Below are 18,724 nucleotides of genomic sequence, written 5' to 3'. Positions count from 1 at the left end.
CCGAGAAGGTTTGGTGTTGTGCGGTCTCTGGTACTAAATACGCACTGCCACGTACACTTCACCCTCCCCAAATTTTTTTCCCCCCCCCCCCCCCCCCCGCTTCCCCCAGAGCTAAGCATGGATTTTATCTTTGTAAATGGTTGGGGGGAAAATCAAAAGAAGAAGATTTTGTGACATGTAAAAATTAGGTGCAGTTCACATTTCAGTGCCTAATAGGAACTAGAGTGTTCCTGGAGCCCAGCCACCCTCACTGGCTCACGGAGGCCTGTGGCCGCTTCGTGCTGGCACCAGAAAGGTAAATAGCTGTGACAGAGACCATATGGCCTGCAAAACTTAAAATGTTTACTCTCCGGCCCTTTCCAGGGAACATTTGGCAACCCTGCTCTAACTCCCTGGGCCTCGGCAGTCCAAACCCATGGCCCTCCGTGGACCCATATGTCATAACCGAGCTGTGTGTCACCCACTGGCATGACCCGCACGAGATGCAAATCCACCTCCTGTCCCCAGCCTCCTGTTCTGGGCTTTGCAAGACCCACCTCATAGAAGCTGGCTTGTATCCATCAACCTCCAGCGCTGTGATGGGGGAGAGTCTGTGTGACCCTCTGTGCAAGTACCAGAACGCAGGGAGCCCTAGGCTTTGTTTCATGAGCCCTCCCGTGGAAGCAGGGCAGCCCAGACCCTCGGATTTCATCCAGAAAGACCTGAACACGCCCCCATTCAGCATGTCTACACATTGGACCCACTAAGTCCTGCTCTGGACCCAGCAGTCTCCAGGAGGTGCTTATGCACACATCCAGTGAAATCTTCCTCCTCTTTAGATGATAACCATCAGAATGAGCTGAAAATGCAGGTTCCAGGGCTCCTTCTCTGAGAGTCTGATGCCGCGATCAGGCCACAGGTGAGTGCATATGCCCAGCCTTCAGTGACCTGAGCCGTTCACGCAGGGGGAATCACTTACCCTCTTCCCCCTGGTGGCCAGGGAGCCGCGTGCTAGCCCTGAAGAACAACCTAGCTCCAGACTTCTTTTATGTAAAGGAGAACAATTAACATCTAACTTGTTAAGTGAGATTCTCTGTTATGAGCAGTCACACCTATGCCTAGCCCAAACTCCAGTGTTACGGACAGGGAGACTGAGGCCTTGGAAGACATCATAACATAACCGTCCAAGGTCAGCCAACGTGAGATCAATCTTTCTCGCTTTGCTTTCTACTGGTTTGTGATTTCTTGGGCACACCTTTGCACAATGTTTTTTGCTCCTGCGCCTGCCTCCAGTGGGAGACTTAATCACTGTCCCAGGTATCTTCAGGATGTCCTCGGCAAGCAACGCAATAACCAAAATTTGATAAGCAAAGTCACTCAAAGAGTAGCCAGTTGGCATTCACTCGGCCAAGACAGAAGCCCTGGAGGGCAGTCTGCTGAGCCAACCAGAGCCAGGACAGTGGTGCGGAGGGCACGGCAGAGGGATGCCACACCCCAAGGGCAGGGCCGCATAGGGCCATGTGGGGTCGCCCCTTTGCCCCGCCCAGACTGCCCTGCCCAAAGCAGCACCTTGGGAAACATGCGGAAGATCTCCTGGTTGATGTGGTAGATGCCGCTGGTGTCCACTTCATACTTGAGCTTCGTCCCCAGGGGGGTGTTCTTCTGGGTGGTGAAGAGGAAGGAGGGGGCATTGCAGCACCTGGACAGAGTGGACCTGCCAGGCAGGAGACAGAGCGGGAGAGACAGGTGACATGGGGCAGAGCCAAGCTTCTGGAAGAACAGGGGGGTCATGGAACTGAGGCTCCTCAAGGTGATCAGGGAGCTCCGTGCTCTCCCACCCACCCCTTCCTGCACTCACCCCCCACCCCACACCCCTGCTCATGCTGTTCCTCTGCCTTCAACATGCCTCCCAGTGCCTGGGCCTTTCCTCCTCTCCTCACACCGTCCTTGCTCCCCGTGAGCTCCCAGCTGCCCACCCCACAGACCTCACTGGCCTCCGAAGACCTGGTGCACAGACTGGATACCACCTACTTCATCACCTACCGACTCCCTCCCCGCCTGAATGAAAGCCCCTTGATGGCAGGGACCCTGCCTCTCTGGATCCTGCCCGGTGTTAGTCACACGAGTGTGGACAGCCAGCTGCTGGCCATGGTGGGATGAATCATGCCTCACTCGGGCGCTCATCAAGATCCACTAAGCATTCTACTACTTGCTGGAAGTGTTTCTCCAGCCTTGATGGAAATCTGGGGATAGAGAGCTCATCCTTGGGTTCCTGGCCCCTAGCAGACTATAAACAAGGCATTTACCCTGTCTCAGGGGAGGAAAAACCCAAGACAAAATGGTCAATGGAAGCGTGCAATTTCAATCATTTAGAGTTTTAGGAAGGGGGGTCATCAGAAAGTGGGCTGGTGGGCTGATGCTGGACCACTTCCTGCAGAAAGAGGAGTCTGACTGATTTCCAAAATAGGTTCTCAGGAGTTCACTGTTTTAAAAAAAAAAAAAAAGGCGCTGGCTTTCACTCACAAAAAAATACTCAAACACAAGCTACAGAAGGGTTAAAGCTCAGATGATGCAAGCAGGCTTTACAAAAATAAAAAATAAAAAAATAAACCCTCCTAGGGAGAAGGTAGCTGCTGAGGCAGACTTGGGAGCCGGCCAGGCCAGAGACGGCAGAGTTGTCCGTCATCCCTTGGGTCAGAGCTAGTATTCCAGCTGGTCACTCCCTCTCTGAGGCCTGGTGAGGGGTCGGGCCCTGAGCCCCGCCCTCCCCTGCCCTGGGGGCCCAAAGCCCTCCACAGCTAACAAAGCAGGCCAACTTCTGCTCTCTCACATGGGGGCTTTGAGCCCACAAGGCTCCATTTCTTCCAGAAGCAGCAGTGGGTGCCAAGTCCACACTGGCCTCCTCCCCCCAACACTGGCTCCAGGCACAGTCCCATGCAGCACCTAGGAGGCCCCAGGAGGGATGGGACACCTTCTCCACGAAGCTGGGATGATGACCACCACCACCGTTTGAGGAGGAGCTTTCTGGAAAGTTCCCCTCCAAGGTCTGGGATGGAAACTTGGGGTTGCCACCCTGGTGTCAAGAGGCTTGGGTTCTAGTTTCTGGTCTCCTCCCACCAGCGGTGGGGCCCTGGTCAGGTGTCTTCCCCAGGCTGGACCTCAGCTTCCTCGTCTGTAGAATGCAGCCTTGGCTGGTCCACCTCTGACCCTCTGTAATTCTGTGACTGTAGGTTGCCAAAGCCAGGAAGGTTATAAAATTATTTTTTATGACTTTCTCTCTTGCAAGGATTTCACTGGGGCGCTCAGCTGTCTGTTGGTCACAGAGAGAGGCCTTTCCTGTGGAGTGTTGAGTTTCAGAATGTGACTAAGGCCTCCCAGAGTGGGGGCCAGGCAGAGGCCATGGGTCAGCATTGGCCCATTTAGCTTTGCTGGTCCAGGAACTCAATCTTGTCAGCCTGCTGGAGAGTACTCCATAGAGGGTGACTGACTCCCATTAACCAAGTTCACGAATGACTGATACGTAAACCAGAATGCCAATGTGTCTATTTGTAGGCAGTAGGGTGGGGGAAGGCCTCAGTTAAAGGGCCCCTCTCCTACAACTGGAAAGCTCATGTCCCTCTTCTAGCACACCCGTTCCACGCCGCCCACTTCACCGTGCCAGGCTCTTACAAGCCTGAGTTAAGAATCTCATCACGGTTTAATGAGCTTGTGACGAGAGCAAAGGGAGGCCACCCAGTGGCCTTGAAGGTTTTTCCATTTAAAGCCTAGCAAGACCTGATGTCATCTCCCTTTTCCACACCTGACACTACTCCCCACCCCCCACCCCCCCGCCGCCGCCCCCGGAAGTGTCCCGGCTGCCCCGGAGCCTCTCCCCAGGATAGTGCCGGCTGATCCCTGCTGAAGGCCCCCACACTCATCCTTGTTTTTCTTCTGTCACCTCACCTTCCTGTTGCTTCCTTATTCCCTTAGATTTGTGAATCCCAGCAAGGAGACTTCTGGGCCTCTCTCAGCTCTCAGCCCGGACAACATCCTTTTGCATCTCATGGACCTCGTCTAGGCTGGGTGTGGATGAGCCACACCACCAGGACGCTCAGGCCTTGGCCACCCCCGGGGGCGTCTGCCCATGCAGTGCCCACCGTAACACCTCTTGCTAAGAGGCAGATTTGGGGTGGCACCTGCCGCACAGATCTTGGCCCTGTTCCCGCTTCCCAGCACTCTGCTCCAAGTTCACGTTCAACTTTTATGATGGGGCATGTGGGGCCTTAGCCAGGAATCCGCAGGCTCATCGGGGCCTCTGGGTCGGGGCTGCTGGCACCTTCTCTTCAGGGGTTACCACGCTAGACATCCTCATTTCTAGAAATGTGCCACTTAAAACCACAACTCGGTCTCTAGATGGGGCCTGGAACTGCAGCGAACTGGAACAAATGACTTCGAAGGAAAAGACAAAATGCTGAGTGTCATTTGCTTTCCACAGCCTCCCGGGTAGGATGGCCGCGTGCTGACGCCTCCTCGGTACATGTGAACTCCAGCCTGACTTGCCTGTCTCCGGTTCATGCACACATTCCTAGAATCCCACCGATTCCACTCCGTGAGCTCCATCTGCACCACAACAATACTGGGAGCTCACAGGAGTTCAGCGAAGGAGAGACCCTACAGTTCCCACCGATCAAAAGGAATCTGTGGACACCTGCTGGCTGCTTAGCTCTCGCAGACAGGGGAACCTGAAGCTACAGCTCTTGCCTCTCTGGGAGCTTATAACCTATCACTTTGGGTGAGAAAGCAATCAGAGACGAATCTGCAGTAGGCCTCACACGTCTGGTGCAGGCTGCCCCATGAGGGGGTGGCGACAGGGGGCGGCCAGAGGAGATGCTCAGCGCGCCTTCTCGCTCAGGCCTGCTGGAGACATGGAGCCCATCACGGCACTGTGACGGGCTGTCGTGGAGACAACACCCCCGACCCCGCGGGGCTGCCGTGAGGACGAAGGGCCGGAATGTGGGGGACAGCCGCCAGCAAGGTGCCCATCTCAGCCTGTGCACTGAGTCAGAACCTCCCCACGGCCCAGATCCCAAAGCCCAGGTGGGGTCAGCTCTGGGGAAGATGAGCCCGGAGCGGGGCCCTGCAGGACGGGGTGGCAGGAAGGAGAACAGCACCAGTGGCAGGGCTGGGGAGGGCAGACAAATCACAGATACTTGAACTGGTTGGCTTCAGAGATATTCATCGCCCATCTGCACATCTGCAGGCTCTTCCATCTGTCGAACAGCTCCGACTGCTTCACCCTTTGGGAGGCGAGGACAGAAGAGCACGTGAAAGGGGCCAGGCTGGACAGACTGTCGGCATTCCCAAACCTCCCTTCCTGCTCCCCCGGTCCACATCCTGGGGTGGTCCTTTCCACGAAAGGTGTTTTCTTATTTGGGGTATTCTGGCTGCTCCGGCATCTGGGGCCTTGCTCATTCCTAGAGATAGCCAACCGCCCTCCTGCAAGCATGACTTCCACCTTCCTCATTGTCAGTTCTGTCAACGGAGCCACCAGCCTTAAGGGAACTCAGGAATGCCCCGAATTACAGACAAAATCCCCTGTCTGTCCACCCATGTGCATATCTTAGGGGAAAATCTGAAGCTTTCATTGGCTTCTCAAAGAGGTCTTTGATTCTAAAAACAAGGCAAATACTCACTTAACCGTAAAGTAAAAACCAGGTTCATTCTACAGAGCTGGGTCCCCTGTGTTTCGTTGGCGGGGAAACAGTTGCTCCCAAAGAGGGCAAGCCTCCCCCACAGAAGGAACGCACACATGACTGGTGCGGGGAGGGGTGATTGCCAGAGAAGTCATACCGGATGGCAGCAAAGTGTGTGGATTTTGGAGCCAGAAGAGGAGCTGGGCCCCGGACCCAGTTCAGACACCTCCTAACTAAGGGACTTCAGACAGGGTATTTGACCTCTCGGAGCTTCATCTATATAATGAGCATAATAATAGATTATCACTCACAGTCCCAGATTTGTTAAGATTATTAAATAAAATGATACAATAAAGGGCTAGGCATGGGAAGTGCGCACGGAAAGTTCCTGAGAGAGGAAAGTTATTTTTATGGTTAAGCCGCACTGCCATGAGGATGCTTGCTCACGATCCCCTGACTTTTCCCTTTTGTAAAACCCATAACCTGTCCTTACTCACTCCTAATTTTTCCCACAAGATAGTAAATACTGTGGGGTCAGGGGGTCATGTCTGAGGTCACCCCCATAAATCCACTGCTAAGGCACACGGCCAATGTGTGCAAAATAAGTGTTGAGCATATCAATAAATTAGTGAATGAATCCATAAGTCTGAGTTCAAATAGAGTCTATAATTATTGATTGAACTCCTCTGTATGGCAGGAACTGGGGATAGAGCAGAGAACAAAACAGCTTGCTGTTCCCATGGAGCTTAAATACTAGTAAGGAGGCAAATGGAAAACAGATATGTATGCATATGACAACAAAAGCACAAATGACAAAAGCAAAAAGAGACAAGTGGGATCATGTCAAACTAAAAAGCTTCTGTACAGCAAAGGACCACAACAGAGTGAAAAGTCAACATACAAAACAGGAGAAAGTATTTGTAGACCATATATCTGATAAGGGGTTAAAATCCAAAATAGATAAGGAACTCCTACAACTCAATAGCAGAAGACCAAATAACCTGATTTTAAAATGGGCAGAAGTGGGGCACCTGGGTGGCTCAGTCAGTTAAGCATCTGCCTTTGGCCCGGGTCATGATCCCGGGGTCCTGGGATTGAGCTCTGCATCAGGCTCCCTGCTCAGCGGGGAGCCTGCTTCTCTCTGTCCCTCTGCCCCCCACACCGCTCGTGCTCTCTCTCCTCTCTCTCAAATAAATAAATAAGATCTTTTATAAAAATTAAACAAAAAATAAAAATAAAATGGGCAGAAGACTTGAACAGACATTTCTCCAAAGAATACATCTAGACGGCCAACACGCACATGAAAAGGCACTCAACATCACTCATCATCAGGGAAAGGCAAATTGAAACCACAACGAGATATCATCTCACACCTGTTAGGATGGCTAAAATCAAGAAAACAAAAAAGATCACCAGCGTTGGCGGGGATGTAGCAAAAAGGGAAGCCTGGCACAGTGCTGGTGGGAATGCACACTGGCATGGCCGGCATGGAAAACAGCATGGAGTTTCCTCCAAAAATTAAAAATAGAACTACCCTATGATCCAGCAACTCCACTTCTGGGTATATACCCAAAAGAATTGCCATCAGGATGGGAAAAGAACTAGGTGCACTCCCATGTTCACTGCGGCATTATTCAGCAGTAAGCAGGGTATGGAAACCAGCTAAATGTCCCCTGATGAGTGAATGGATAAAGAATATGTGCTACAGATGTACAGTGGAATACTCTTCAGCCTTTCACCAGAAGGAAATCTGCCATAGGTGACAAGCTGGATGAATCTGGAGGACATCGTGCTGCGTGAAATAAGGCGGTCACGGAAGGATGTACATGACATGATTCCACTCATGGAGCATCTAAATAGTCGATCTCAGAGAAACAGAGAGTAGAATGGTGGTTGCTGGAGGCTTTGGGAAAGAGAAAGGGGGAGCTTCTGGCTCCTCCATGATCTACTTATTCTAATGAATAAGTGCTAGAGATCCGTTGTACAACTTAGTGCGACATTTAACAATACTGGATTATACGCTTAAGAGGGCAGATCTCGTGTCAAGTGTTATTACCCCAACTAAGAAAAAGAAAACAGATAATAATGCCATGTCAGGGAGAGGTGAGTGCTATGAAGAAAAATGAAGCAAGGTAAAGGAACTAAAAAGTGACTGTTTCAGAAGGGTTGGTCAGGGAAGTCTTCCCTGAAGAGGAGAACTTCGTACAAAGAACTGAAATGGCTGGCGTGAGCCATGTACACATCTGGGGAAGGAGTCTTCCAGGCAAAGAGAAAAGTGAGTGCAAAGGCACTGGGGCAGGAACTTAGTTGGCAGGTTTAAGGAGCTGGAAGGAACCCCTCCTTCCAAGCTGATGCCTTCCTTCTGGCTTCCCCAAACCTCCCACAGTAGCCCTCACGTCTCAGGTTAATGTGACATCAGAAGAGAGGCATTACATAGCACCCCCCGCCTCACCCACTCTTCCCTCCCCTGCTCTCTGCAACCCATAGGCCCCTAGAACAGCACCCGACATGGCCAGTGCCTCAGACACCTCCTGGAAACACAGTCCTCGCAGGACTGCAGGCTGGAGTCCCAAGTCCAACTGTCACCAGCATCTGGGTCCCGTTCTCTGTGCCTCCAATGCCTGTCACGCGCTGGACAAAGGCTGGGGCCCGAACACCCAACCTTGAATCCTGGCTCCATCCCCAACTTGCAGTGTGACCTTGGATAAGTCATTGAATCTCTCTGAGACTTGGATGCTTCATCTGTACAACGGATATAATAACCTCTGCCCTGCTAATCTCCAGGGTTGTCAGAAAGATCAAATGAGATAATATGCATAAAGATACTTTATAAACTGGTTTACAAATGTAGAGATCACCTTTACTTTAAAGATGAGGGGTTGACCCCAGGCTCTGATCTCCTTTCTCTGCAGACACCACTAAAATTCCAGAAGAGGAATAAAAAAGTTATAGACCTACCAGATGAATAGAATGATGGCAGTGGGGGGAGTTCAGTGGAAGAGAGATTTCGACAAGTGTGTGGAAGGAGGAGGGGGGTCATATGGAGGGGTGACATGGCCCAGAGACAGAGTCCAACCCCACGGGCCATTTTTAAAGGGGGTGGAGGGTGGAGATGGGGCATGGTGCTGAAAATGAGCATCAGCTGTAAGTCTGTATCCAGAACCATCAAACCCAGCCCCACAGCAGCCAAATATTCAGTGTCCAGCAGAGGGAGGGGAGGGATTGAATCAGACTGTCAGTTCCTACCAAAAAACAAAAACAAAAACAAAAACAAATTATCATTCCCAGTGAAAAGCTTTGGACATTCTAACAGCAAAAGGAGTAGCATCTCCAACAGTGACTCTTGAAGAAGGCCTGCTCTCCTACAGAGTTCCTAACAGCTTTTTATTGTTCTAAATTTAAATATGAATAAGATAACCAAGGATCACCTGGTCAACTGGAAGGAAACAGATGAAGACAAACCATCAGTTAAAATATCCAAAGAGAGGGGCACCTGGGTGGCTCCTTCCGTCTGCCTTCGGTCAGTCTGCCTTTGGCTCAGGTCATGATCCCAGGGTCCTGGGATCAAGCCCTGCATGGCGGCGGGGGGTCCCTGCTCAGCGAGGAGTCTGCTTCTCCCTCTCCCTCTGCCTCTCTTCCCGGTTTGTGTTCTCTCTCTCAAATAAATAAATAAAATCTTAAAAAAAAAATATCCAAAGAGAAAAATATTGGAGGAACGAAATACAACTTTAAAATACTCTACTTAGTGTCTCCAGAGAGTCTAAAAGACATGACATCCTTAAAGATAGGAATAGATTGCTCTGAGGACAAAGAAAGAGCTCTGGGGTGGGAACAAGTTCGTTAAAAGAACTGGAAAATGAAGTCAAGGACTTTTCTCAGAAAGTGGAAGCAATGGGCAGAGACAGAAAAAATGGCATCAAACAGGGAGCGCTACATGAGCGATCCAGAAGGTCCGGTGGACAACCCTTAGAAGGACCAGAAAGAGGAAGTAGAGAGGAATGGAGAGAAGGAAATATTTTATTTTATTTTATTTTTAAAAATTTTACTTATTTATTTGACAGAGAGAGAGACAGCGAGAGAGGGAACACAAGCAGGGGGAGTGGGAGAGGGAGAAGCAGGCTTCCCGCGGAGCAGGGAGCCCGATGCGGGGCTCGATCCCAGGACCCTGGGATCATGACCTGAGCCGAAGGCAGATGCTTAACGACTGAGCCACCCAGGCGCCCTAGGCAATATTTTAAAAATCCAAAAGAACGTTCAAGAGTTTGGACACGAGCCCCGGATGAAGAGGTCCAACAGCCATCTATCCTGAAGCATATCATCCAGACATTTCAGAACCACAGGATCCGGAAACACTCCAGAGAGAAGAAAACAGGTCGCCTCCAAAGGAGCAGATGGCATCATGCTCCCATCGCCCTGGACACTAGAAGGCGATGGGGGAAGTCTTCAGCACGTTCGGGGGGAAAATGATTTTCTCCTAAAATTCCAACCCCACCAAACCAACAATCAGGTATAAGGGAAGAATTAAGTCATTTAGACATAGAACTCAAAACCTGACCTCCTACCAATCATTTGGAAATGACTGGAAGATGGGTAGAAGCAAAATGAAGGCGTAAACAAGAAGTAGCTATGGGTTCTCCACAAAACTGAATCCCAGCAAAGGAGGCAGGGAAGGGAAGTTCCCAGGACATTGGCGTCTGGCCCAGCAAGAGAGCAGGCTGTCCACACCGGAGCACAAGGGTAAAGAGAAACTCTGAGGGGAAGGCTGGTTGGAGAGGCAAGCAGAAACCCGAAATAGGGCATAATAGAGACAAAAAGTTCAAGAGGGAAAAGATGAGTAGAAGCTCCAGGAAAAAAAAGGGGAGGGGGAGGATGTACAAGAAAGGAAGGAGAATCACTATTTTCTGTTCTTTAAATTTGAGTCAACCTAGAGAGGAAACCCCCAAAAAAGGCTTGTTATGGGTACCAATAGAATGACCTTTTAAAGGTAAATACATGGACGACTGGAACCAAAACATAGGGATGATTTTAATAGCCCCATCTTACAAAGTACAGGCTCAAGAGATACTGCCAGTATTTGGTAGAACCAGAAATAAGTTACTCAGGCAATCTATAGACAGAAGAACTAAAAACAGCACTATCCCCCAACCCAGAAGAGTGGGGAGGGGGTGGGGGTGGCATAAGGGGGCTGAATCCTCACCCACCAAGGCAGGACGTCAGTGCACGCGGCAGTAAGTTGAGAAATAACAGCAGGTGCGTGTTACTGAGAGGTGTGGAGGTAATGACCAGAAGAAACAGCCAGAGTCCAAAGGAGCAGGCTGCAGGGCGAAGGTGTGGGGCAGGGGACTGTGGCTTTTTATTATTACCAGCTTCTCGATCCTACTTGATTTTTCCTGCCATGGCAACAGATGGTGAGGATAAGGAGGTGATCGTGACCATCTCTGTTCTTTCTCCCCCGTTCCTCCGCTGGCCTCCTCTGTTCCCACCCAGCTCTCCTATATGTGCCCTGCCCACGTCCTGAGACCATGCAGGCTCACACTCGGGGGCTCAGAGACGCCTGGGCACGAAGGGGCCTCCCAGCCTCTGTTCCTGGGTGCAGCGCAGGCCTCCCTACCCCAGAAAGATGGGGAAGGGGCTGCAGGAGAGGCCCCAGGGTGACGTCCCAGACACTACCCCCACCTGGTGGCAGGAACTGGCTCCAAAACCAAGAGACTCGAGAATGACTACCTTCAAATAAATAATTTGTACAAGTATTAGTGATGATGCCTTTCATAATAAATCAGCACAGAGTAACTCCTCCTGCGTCTGCCATCGTCAGGGACCAAGGTCTTCTCCATGTGGGAATTTTCTGACTAACTGGTTTCTACCAGTGTTTGCAGCAATTTTGGATCAGAATCATTCCCAGATGAATCACACCCCTCCCTGTCTCCTCAGAATGCAGGCTGACATTCTTACGCCTTAAGGGCCTCACAGCCCAGCCGCGCAGCCCCCTCCACACACAGATGGCAACTTAACCTTTCCCCATGACTCAGAGTCTCCACTGGGAGCAGAGCTCATGGCCCTGGGCCAGAGCACAATGAGGCCCGCAGGTACCCGGATGATGCTAGGACCATTCGAGTCCGAGGCCGGCCTCCGGGATCTCTGATGTCAGCCCTGGAGGTCCCACCGAGCTTCAGCTTGCGGGCCCAGGAAAGGAGACGTCAGCCTCATGCCCGTGCCCCGCAAAGAGCCTCAGCCTTTCCTCTCCTCTCACAGCCCCAGGGCCACCAGGGCCCAGACTCCCAGGGTCTGGGGACCTCGTGGAGGTGAAGGACACAGGGTGGCGCAAGGCCCAGGGGTCACCAGCTGGGACAGCTGCTCAGCTCAGGAGACCAGAGCAGATGCCGCAAGGCAGAGAGGAGAGCTCAAGCCTAACATGCAGAGCACCAAACATGCGTCCCTGACGAGGGACAAAGGTGGGCACCGATCATGGGAAAGGTGAGGTTCCTCACCCCACCCACAACATTGTGATGCAGGGCCCAGGTGGAAGCTGGGATAGGGACTGTTAGGGGCTGAATCGTCTCGCCCTCAAAACTCCTATGTTGCGATCCTAACCTCTAAGATCTCAGAATGTGACTCTTCGGAGACAAGGTCTTTAAGGAGGTGGTTAAGCTGAAACGAGGCCATTAGGGTGGGCCCGCATCCAGTATGACGGATGTCCTTATTAGAAGGGAAACGAGGACACAGGTACAGAAGGAAGTCCATGTGAAGACGGAGGGAGAAGGCGGCCATCGGCAAGCCAAGCAGAGAGGCCTCCTCAGCCAACCCTGTCGGCACCTCGATCTCAGACCGCCCACCTCCGGAGCTGTGGGATCTACCAAAGTGCCCGGCCTGTGGTGCTTGGTTATGGCAGCTCTCGCCAGCTCACAGAGGGGCTAACTCGAACACAGAGGCAGTGCACGGCTAGAGGAACGGGAAGTCACTGAGAACGATGGCCCACCGGGGTCTCTCAGATCTTCGGGTCTAGACTCTGAGGTGACCATGAAGAAACTATCTGCATTTTATAATTTAAAACGAGTTTATTTACCTCTGAGGACACTAAGGCATGCTGTTAACAAGCCCTGGCTTTCCAGAATGGCACATTTAAGGGCCCGAGGTCTTTGAATTCCGGGAAAAGACAAAGGATCTCTGCTTAGGAGCTGATGAATTTGGCTCATGCCTGAGGTCCAGATGGCCACGTTTGCCACTAAATCCCAACTCCTCACCGATCACATCACACACGCGCCACCGCCACCTGCTTAAAGTCTTCCCACGGGTTTCCGCGGCCCTCAGACAGTGACAGAATCTGAATCCCGGTCCGCACTGCATGGCCTCACCAGGTCGCGCCCCCGTCTGCCCCTTCAGCAACATGGCTCCCGTGTCCCCCCACCCCACACACACTGGCATTCAAGCTGCCCTGACCCTTCAGAGCGGGGACACAGCAGGCTTCTTCCCGGCACAGGGCCTTTGCACAGACTGTTCCCTCAGTTTGGAACCTTCCTGGCCTACTTCCCTCCTGACCGCCCTTCCAACAGGAGCGCCAGCATCCCTTCCTCAGAGAAGCTTTGCCTGACAACCCCCTCCCCGCCCCAGCCCAAGCCCAGTTCCCTGCCATCCCCTTGTGTCCCTAGGGTAAGTAGGTATTACTGTCTGCTTCCCTGCTGGGCTGTGAGCTCCACGAGGGCGGGGACCACGGTGCACGGTGTGCGCTCACCGCAGGGCTGGGTGGGGTTGATGGGAGGGTGAGCTGCCTCCCGCGTTTACCTCTAGAGAGGGTACAGAGCCCTTTGGTTAGTACAGGGACCATAACGCAGCTAGCCCCAGCTGGACGCGTCCTGGGAGCTTCCCTGCAGCTACTAAACTTCTGGATTCTGAATGACAGCCCCGAAAACCTGCTGCAGCTACTGCCCCTGGGGGTGGGTCCAGAAGGGGAAGAAAAGGGAGGGAGGCATATGAGCACTGACGGAGCACCTATTATGTGTGCTACTGTGGGCGTGGACTGCAGGGCTATCTGCTCTCACATACCTTATTTCAACTAGTCTTGTGGTGACCTGTAAGAGCTAGGTAATAGTGTCCCAATTTTTATAGGTAAGGAAAGGCTCAGAGAGGTTAAGTAATTTGTATAAAGGTGCAGAGCTGGTAAGATCCCAGGTCTGCCAGCCCCCCAGGCCCATGCTCCGTCTATGACCCACACTGCATGGGAATCGTGTCAAATGGCGAAAGGCACAGCGGCTGCTGCCTGGGGGCCACGGACTGTGATCCCAGCATTGTGTCGGGGGTCCATGAGTCCACAAGAGCCCCCAACACCACCTGAGTCTGAATAAACTATAGTCCTTCCACATCCAGATAGGACTGTTTGCAAATACATATGAATTTTACTTGAAACCAAATGCCCTGATGAGCACAACAACGTTCCTCTCAGCGGGTGATGAATTCGTGGTGGCCGCACGTGGGAGAGAAGGCTGGCGGAAGCTCCCACTCACTGAAATGTGCAGCGTGTAATGTGCTTTTTCTCCCATAGGCTGTAAAAGAGCCATAGGTGTTGTACTGTTGAGTGAGGAGCAGAAAGTACAGTTCTTTTGTGATTTGTGAAAAAAAATAAATAAATAAAGCATATCCGTACACAGGTGCTGGTTGATGCAGACTCTCTGGGGAGATGCACAAGGACACCTGGGCTGCCTCTGAGGAGGACCGAGGGGCTGTGAGGGGAATTTTCACTATACGCCTTTTTGTACCACTTGAATGCTGCATCATTTAAATAATTAAAAAGTTTTTAACTAATGACTATAAAATGCTGAAAAGGCAATAGCAAGAGGGCACTGCTTAACCCTCCACTCGGAGTCCTGAATTTCAGGTAAGATGCTCCCGTGCTCTCTTTGGCTTCCATACAGGAGGAGCCCAGCGACGATGTCTCGGAGACTGGTAATTGAGACAGGGACTGAATCCCCTGAGTCACCAGAGGTGACCTTGCAAACTTGGCCTTTTTTTCATAGAATGCACAATTATCCCCGCTCTCCAAATGCCGGAGGCCCGGGGGGAAGGAGATCTCATTCTCGCTCTGTGGGGTCCATGCCCCCTCCACCCGCCTCCCCCCCCACCCCCGGGGTCCTGCCTGTCATTCTCACTCTGTGGGGTCCTGCCCCATCCCAGGTGCCCACCACCCACCCCAGCCACACTCACATGGACAGCACCTTCACTTCCAAGATTTCGTGCCTCAGCTCCAGGCATCTTGTGGAGTTATATTCAAACGGGCCCTCGTAAAATTCAAAGTACCTGGGAACCAACGGGGACAGAGGTTACTACGCGAAGAAGCCAGCCAGACTTTGTGGGGGGACTGTGGAGCTCTTGGTGGGGGCGGGTCGATCCTGGTCAAATTAACAGAGCACAGCAGCCCCACGCCAGCAGACGGCGGGGGGCCCCAGGACTGCTGGGGCCCTCCGGCTTGATCACTGGGTCGTTGATTACTCCCAGCACCCCACTACCCCAGGAGTGTAAGCCTTTACAAGGCATGAACTCATCTCAGCAAATCATGACATTCAGATGCAGGTTTGGTTCCAAATTAGTGGCTGCAAAAGAGAAGGGAAGGGGCAGGATGCCCCGGGCATGGTCTCATTCTCGAGCTTCTGGTGAGGCAGCACTTTCAACCCTTTCCTGCCCCTTTCTCCTCCCCTTGGGACAAGAGCACAGCTAAGATCTGCGGCTTTTTCTACAAGTCAGTAGCTCACTTGACCCTCATGCTCATGCTGTGCCTAGGTGAGGCTGACATTTCTTTCTCCCCATTTGGCAGCTGAGAAAGCTGAGGCTAAGGAGATGGAGCTCAGGTCCCATGAGCAGTAGGACCGGGCCAGGCTTGGGCTGGGTCCCACCACAGGGGAGCCCAAGCCCTTCCCAACACCGGCTGGCTCCACGCATGCCAGAGCCACCTCAGGGTCCCTTCTGCAGCTCCACGCAGAATCCAGTTCCAGCCAGTGCTTGCTGAGCTCTTACCTCAGGCCAAGTGCTTGCTGTGGATGCATCCACTTTTCATCTTTAGAACTAGCCTACGGGGTAAGTGATCAGCATGAGCATCTGGAATGAGCTCTGGAGTTCACTCACTCGCCCAGAGCCACGTAGATGGTAGATGGCAAAGCTGGGACGTGAGCCTGCACTTTGTCTCGAGGCTACTCACCTATAAGGACAGCTGGTGTCCCCTGAAAAGGGCCCTGTGGCCTCCCACAGCCACTGGGTGAGGAGACCTTTAAAGCTGCCCCCTCTCACACCTGAAGTTCCCACCTGCCCAGAGAGGGAAGAGTACCTGCCCGATGGCTGGTGGGTGGAGGGTTCCCACAGACATAAAATATAGCCGTTCACTGCTGAGCTCAGCCACGGAGGCAGGATGGGGCCTGTCCTCACAGGCTCTCTCTCTGGAGGTTGCTCAGAAAAGGCTGGGGGATTGAATCCTGGAACAGCTCAACACCAGAGAATCCAGAAGCCTGCAGGGTTGAGCCACTCTAAATGCGGGGTCAGTGCCCTGGCGACAGGTGGCTCTGGCGAATCAGAAGTGGGAGCGGTACCCGGGGCTTCTCCTGGGCCCTGTGGGCCGTGACTGAGGATTTAAAATAAAATCATTCCTCGAGCACTTCCCAGAAACCTTCCCGACACGTGGGGGTGGCTACTTCCCATGTGTTCTCACACGCCTCATTTCTGTGTCATGGATGTACTGCTTTACACAGAGAAAGGCATTTTACCCAATAAAGTGGCTTCTTCTTAAAATGTCTGTATTTAAATAACTTTTGTATATAGTATCATATTTAACTCTTCAAATTATATATTTTAAAATATTTGTTCTTAATTTTCATATAATTTAATGGTTAAGGGTTAAAGTTATATTTTTCAGTACTTTTAAGTAATATTTTTAAATATTAAAACATTTTATACAATAAATTGGCTCCTGTTGACAAAATGAAATTGGCTCCTTGTTTTCATGTCATGAAAGAATTGAAGCAGAATTCCTAAGAACTAGGCATTGTGAATTCCCAAAATATCACACTCACCTTTTTCTGTTTCCCCGTGTTTTGGAACTCCTTTGTCTGTCTTTCTCATCTGGCAAACCCAAATTGATCCTTCAGTACCCAGCTCAAATGCCCCCACTTCTGCGAAGCCTTCTCTGACCCTCACTCCTGGGGTCCCTCTTACTTTGTCTCTTAATTAAAAGCAAATATAACATTTTTTTAAAACAACATATAATGCATTATTTGTTTCAGGTGTACAGGTCTGTGATTCATCAGTCTTACATAATTCACAGCGCTCACCATAGCACATACCCTCCCCAATGTCCATCACCCAGCCACCCCATCCCTCCCATCCCCTCCACTCCAGCAACCCTCAGGTTGTTTCCTGAGATTAAGAGTCTCTTATGGTTTGTCTCCCTCTCTGGTTTCGTCTTGTTTCATTTTTTCCCTCCCTTCCCCTATGATCCTCTGTCTTGTTTCTCAAATGCCTCATTATCAGTGAGATCATATGATACTTGTCTTTCTCTGATTGACTTATTTCACTTAGCATAATACCCTCTAGTTCCATCCACGTCGTTAATTAGAGCAAATAACATTGTATTATAACAGTCTGTTTATGTATCTGTTTTCCCTTCCAAACGGTGTTGTGAATATCTCAAACACCGGGATTCTGTCTTTGTTACCTCTGTACCTTTTGTACTACAGATGCTGGAAAGCTAAAAACTACATTTCCCAGACTCCCTTGCAGCTAGGGTGTGGATGCAATTTAGGTTCAACCAATCAGAAGCATTTACATGAGACTGATTCAGAGCTGTTATAATAGGTAAAGAATGACGCGGCCCCAGGCACTGTTTTGCTAGTGCCGAATGTAGCAGAAGCGGCATGGTTCTTGGAAACTGCAGTGGTAGCAGCACCCTCATGATTATATTTCTATGTAAATATACTACATTTATTATTATATGTTATTTATTATTATATATTATATATAAACGCAGTGGCACCACACCCTCATATTATATTTATATATAAATACATTATATTTATTATTATATATTATTTATTATTATTATATATTATATTCTTTCCCCTAAATAAATCCCTTTCTGCTTTCACTAGCTCAATGGATTCTGTTACCTACAATTAAGAACAAGGGATGAGGCCACCAGAAAAGTCCATGACCTTGGCTGTAACTCACATCATCTTCCAGTCACACAACAATAAGTGAGGTCTGGTGTCTTATCACAAAGATCATCGTTTGCAACCAGAGCCATTGGCACTAAGTCCTTTGGAATCGACTGGGTCCTCTGAATCCATGATCTCAGGCTGCTACAAAGAAAAGCTCCAGATTCATACGGTGCAGGAGTTATTTAGGAGAGACTTACCCCAGTGGTCTCAGGGGGCTGGGAGTCTTGCAGACACAGCTTTGTTATGCCACTAAGCCAGCTGTGTGACTTTGGTCAATCGCTTGCCTGCTCTGGGCCTCTTCTTTCTCCTCCTTAAAATAATCTGTTTGAACTACATGATAGCCAAGGGCCCACGCAGCACTACAATATGATCCCTCAGTGTTTCCCACTCGCTAACCAAGCCAGAATATGACTGTAGATGGATGATCCACAAAGACGAGGAAGAAACTCGCGAAGACCAGGCAGCACCGCCCTGCCATCAGGCAGCCCCTCCAATGTCTCCATAAGGCCCTCCCCGCCTTACCTCTGGCAGCCTCCCCTCGGTCTCCCTCTCTCCTGAATCCCCAACCTCACCCATACAGGGAACTGGGAGGTACAGTGATTCCAAATGGTCTTGTGCCGTGTGTTTGGTGGCTATTCGGTGGACAGGCTTTCAGAACGGGGTCACAGTCCTTCCCTACCCCCCATAAGCCACCCTAGGCCCATCACTTTTGTGAGCCTTACTTTCTTCATCTGTAAAATCCACACACACAAAAAGTGCAGTTCATGTGTGACAGGGTTGAGAGAAGATATTGATGAGAAATTCGGAGAAAGTCCCAGGACAGTGCCCGGCGCACAGCAAGTGCCCAAGAAATGTTCACTCCTTTCTTGCTCCTTTCTCCTG

At 51.0% G+C, this 18,724-nt stretch overlaps 1 protein-coding gene across 3 annotated transcripts in view; it reads right to left on the bottom strand.

The window, feature by feature from the left end:
- The window catches only part of ST8SIA5 (ST8 alpha-N-acetyl-neuraminide alpha-2,8-sialyltransferase 5), a 48,715-nt gene that overhangs the window by 4,898 nt on the left and 25,093 nt on the right, over nucleotides 1-18,724 (bottom strand). For 2 of the 3 annotated variants that reach the window (XM_021686338.1, XM_021686340.1), the window contains 3 exons: nucleotides 14,847-14,939; nucleotides 5,169-5,255; nucleotides 1,549-1,693 (listed from right to left, as the gene is read on the bottom strand). In XM_021686338.1, coding sequence (XP_021542013.1) covers nucleotides 1,549-1,693; nucleotides 5,169-5,255; nucleotides 14,847-14,939 — 325 coding nt within the window. The remainder of the gene's footprint in view (nucleotides 1-1,548; nucleotides 1,694-5,168; nucleotides 5,256-14,846; nucleotides 14,940-18,724) is intronic. The other variant, XM_021686341.1, reaches the window with a different exon arrangement.

Source organism: Neomonachus schauinslandi, chromosome 14 (assembly GCF_002201575.2).
Source record: "Neomonachus schauinslandi chromosome 14, ASM220157v2, whole genome shotgun sequence".
In the NCBI taxonomy this organism is placed as follows: Eukaryota; Metazoa; Chordata; class Mammalia; order Carnivora; family Phocidae; genus Neomonachus; species Neomonachus schauinslandi.
The sequence above is the reverse complement of the archived record's forward strand: the minus strand, read 5'-3'. Positions and strand labels throughout refer to the sequence as shown.